The sequence below is a fragment of the Dipodomys spectabilis genome, unplaced genomic scaffold (genome assembly GCF_019054845.1).
Source record: "Dipodomys spectabilis isolate Male_0828 unplaced genomic scaffold, ASM1905484v1 ptg000158l, whole genome shotgun sequence".
Classification (NCBI taxonomy): Eukaryota; Metazoa; Chordata; class Mammalia; order Rodentia; family Heteromyidae; genus Dipodomys; species Dipodomys spectabilis.
The window spans coordinates 4575760-4578509 of NW_024870835.1; the positions used below are offsets into that span (position 1 = coordinate 4575760).

The 2750-nt window shown below is 49.7% G+C and overlaps 1 protein-coding gene across 1 annotated transcript; it reads right to left on the reverse strand.

Annotated features, from left to right (window-relative positions):
- Rraga (Ras related GTP binding A) lies at positions 1-1580 on the reverse strand. The gene has a single exon (XM_042692945.1). It carries the CDS (start codon positions 1353-1355, stop codon positions 414-416), a length of 942 nt encoding a protein of 313 aa, XP_042548879.1. The 5' UTR covers positions 1356-1580; the 3' UTR covers positions 1-413.
- Positions 1581-2750: the final 1170 nt, after the last annotated feature.

Consider the following 2750-nt stretch of genomic DNA (forward strand, 5'->3'; position numbering starts at 1 on the left):
TTTTAAATTGCTAACAGTAAATCTTTATTCATGATTGAAGTCAAGAATTTATAAATGCATTATAACACCTTGCTGGTAAAATAGTAACATTGCATCTTTGCAATCTGATAATACAGGAAGATAGTTGTAAAGACTTTGATGTGCAAATCTACTATAACCAGGTAATCAGAACACACACAAAACCACCTACTGTAGTGTTACACCATTCCCAACTTTTCAGAAAAGGCCATCTTGAAGCACTACTGGATAGTTGAGTAAATAACGTCCATTGTTTAAAGACTAGAGAATAGGGAAGAGAGATGGAAGCAGTAAGAAGCACACATTTCAAAGCCCACTTTTAAGCACACATGAATACTAAAAAAAGATGCAAAAAAAAAAAGGTAACAGCATTTTCATAGAGCATTTGGCAGTGTTTAACGCATAAGAAGACTGTGCTTGGGGCCATCCACTCTCTCCAGCTTCTCAAAGTGTTTCCTGGCATTGCGAATGTTGATCAGAGTAGCTGCAGAAGGGATGGACGGATCCGACATAACAACCATCACGTACGTGTTTGAAGTGAAGATGTCGATGAAAGCAGCGAAGTTAGAATTCCTAACTTCCATGCTCTGGAAAGAAGCAGCCAATTTACTGCAGCTCAGCTTGAACTGCTTAATGATGTTGCTGATCTTCTCAAATCGGTGGACGTCGCGCTGCTCTTTGCACTGGTAATGGGAAATCACCAGGAACGTAGCTCTCTCGAACAGCAGAACTTCATCAGCCTCAATAATTTGGGCGAAATTCCTTAGGTTCATCTCCAGCTGCTGAACGTTGGGGATGAGCTGGTAGACAATGCTGGACCAGGCCTTGTAGAGCGTTTCATCCCAGATGGACGTTCGAAAACAAGCGCACTCCAGTGGGCGGGACAAACGCCTCAGGTCTTCCTCTCGCTCTTTAAAAATCAGGTCACGCTGATCCTCCTGAACCAGATCCATTTTGTGCACTAGGCAGAAGATTTTGGCATCAGGTGAGTTCTGGAGGATGGCCTCCAGACAGGACTGGTAATAATGCATGTCCTTTTCCAGTTCGCGGCTCTCTACGTCAAACACGTAAATCAACACCTCGACGTTCCGGAAGATGTTGTCTCGCTGGCTGGTGAAGTAATTCTCCATAAAGGTGTCCTGACCCCCACAGTCCCACAGGTTCAGCACCAGGTTCCCCAGGAAGCGGACGTGGGAGTGCTCCACGTCAATGGTGGCGCCCAGGCGCCGGGTGTCGCGGGCAATGTAATTTGCAAAGATAATGGACCGCATGCTGGTCTTCCCCGACCCGCTCTTCCCCATCAACAGCACCTTTTTCTTCATGGCTGTATTTGGCATCACCCGCCGGGGGCCGCCGCGGACTGAGGCCTGAGGGCGCGCGGCCTAACTGCAGCACCGGAGAAGCGAGGAGGCGGCGCCGCAGGCGGGGCTACGGGTCCGCCGCGCGCTGGAGCGGTGCCGCCGGGGAGGCCCGGAGCGCGAGCCCGGGGCTGGAAAGGCCGCGGCCGAGGGCCCGAGACGGCACCCAGAGCACAGAGCCGCAAGCGCTGCGGAGAAGCACTCGTCTTCGGGAGAACTGAGCTGCCGCGTCCCGGCGCCGCCCACTTCCCGCGGCGATCTCGCGAGAGCTCCGCGCTCGCGCCACTGCCCACTTCCGGCGGCGAATTCAGCAACTCCGCGCCGGGCCGGCGCCGCGGGTGGAGTTCCGAGAGGCCGAATGCAAAGGCAGCCGGGAACAATGCGGGTGTAGGCTTGTATCTATTCCGGGCTCGCGGTTGCTCACGGGTGTTGATCGGGAGGATGTTGCCCTCTCCTGGACAAAAACCAACACCGCTCACCCCCCCCCCCCCCCCCTCCCCGGCTTTGTCAGCACGACGTGCCGGGGTCTGGCTTTGGGCAGGGCAGGTGCAGGGAAGGCCGAACTTCTCAGCCCAGCCCTGGACGGCACAGAAAGACCGAGAAAGGAGAGAGACTTGACACGTTCAGGGATGGCTAGGACTGGATCCCTCCGGGGAGAAAGCCAGGCCCCTAGTTAGTACTTTCTCCACTGCCAGGCAAGTTCCTTGGACTCAGCTGATTTCCCTATAATCTCAGACTGGAGAATTTATAATCAGAATTCTAAAGCTGGAGGAAACTAATATGGAACACCGTGCATTAGCGCCAATCTTACCATAACCCCGTGAATAACTTTTTAAAATCTTTTTTTAATTGTAAAGATACTGTACAGAGGGGTTACAGTTACATGAGTAAGGTAATGGGTACACTTCCTCTCCGGCATTGTTATTCCCTCCTTTGTTTTCTCTCTACCATCCTTCCCACCTCCCCATCTCCTCACCCCGAAGTTGTAAAGTTCGTTTTCAACGTAGTGTCTTATATGTCTCATTGTTACAATGGATCAACCTATATCCTTGTTTCAGCATTTTGTTATTTCCCTTCCCCTCCCCAAATTGTATATACATATACAAGATGCAGGGTACCAGAATCAAATACAGTGATAACGGGTTTACCTTAAGGGGAAGAACATACAAAAGAAAAAAAAATCACATAGTACATTAAAAACAACAGCAACAAAGCAAAAACTTCTTGTGTCCATATCTTGGGGTTCATTTGGCTTAGCATCATCTTATATGGTCATATGTACATAGAATAAAATCTACCAAGCAAACAGCCCCCATAAACAGTTGGGGGTTGCAGTCCTAATATCAGATAAAATAGATTTCAAATTAAAATTAG

Coding starts and splice junctions, on each gene's coding strand:
- Rraga (XM_042692945.1), bottom strand. CDS start 1,355: ATGCCAAATACAGCCATGAAGAAAAAGGTGCTGTTGATGGGGAAGAGC.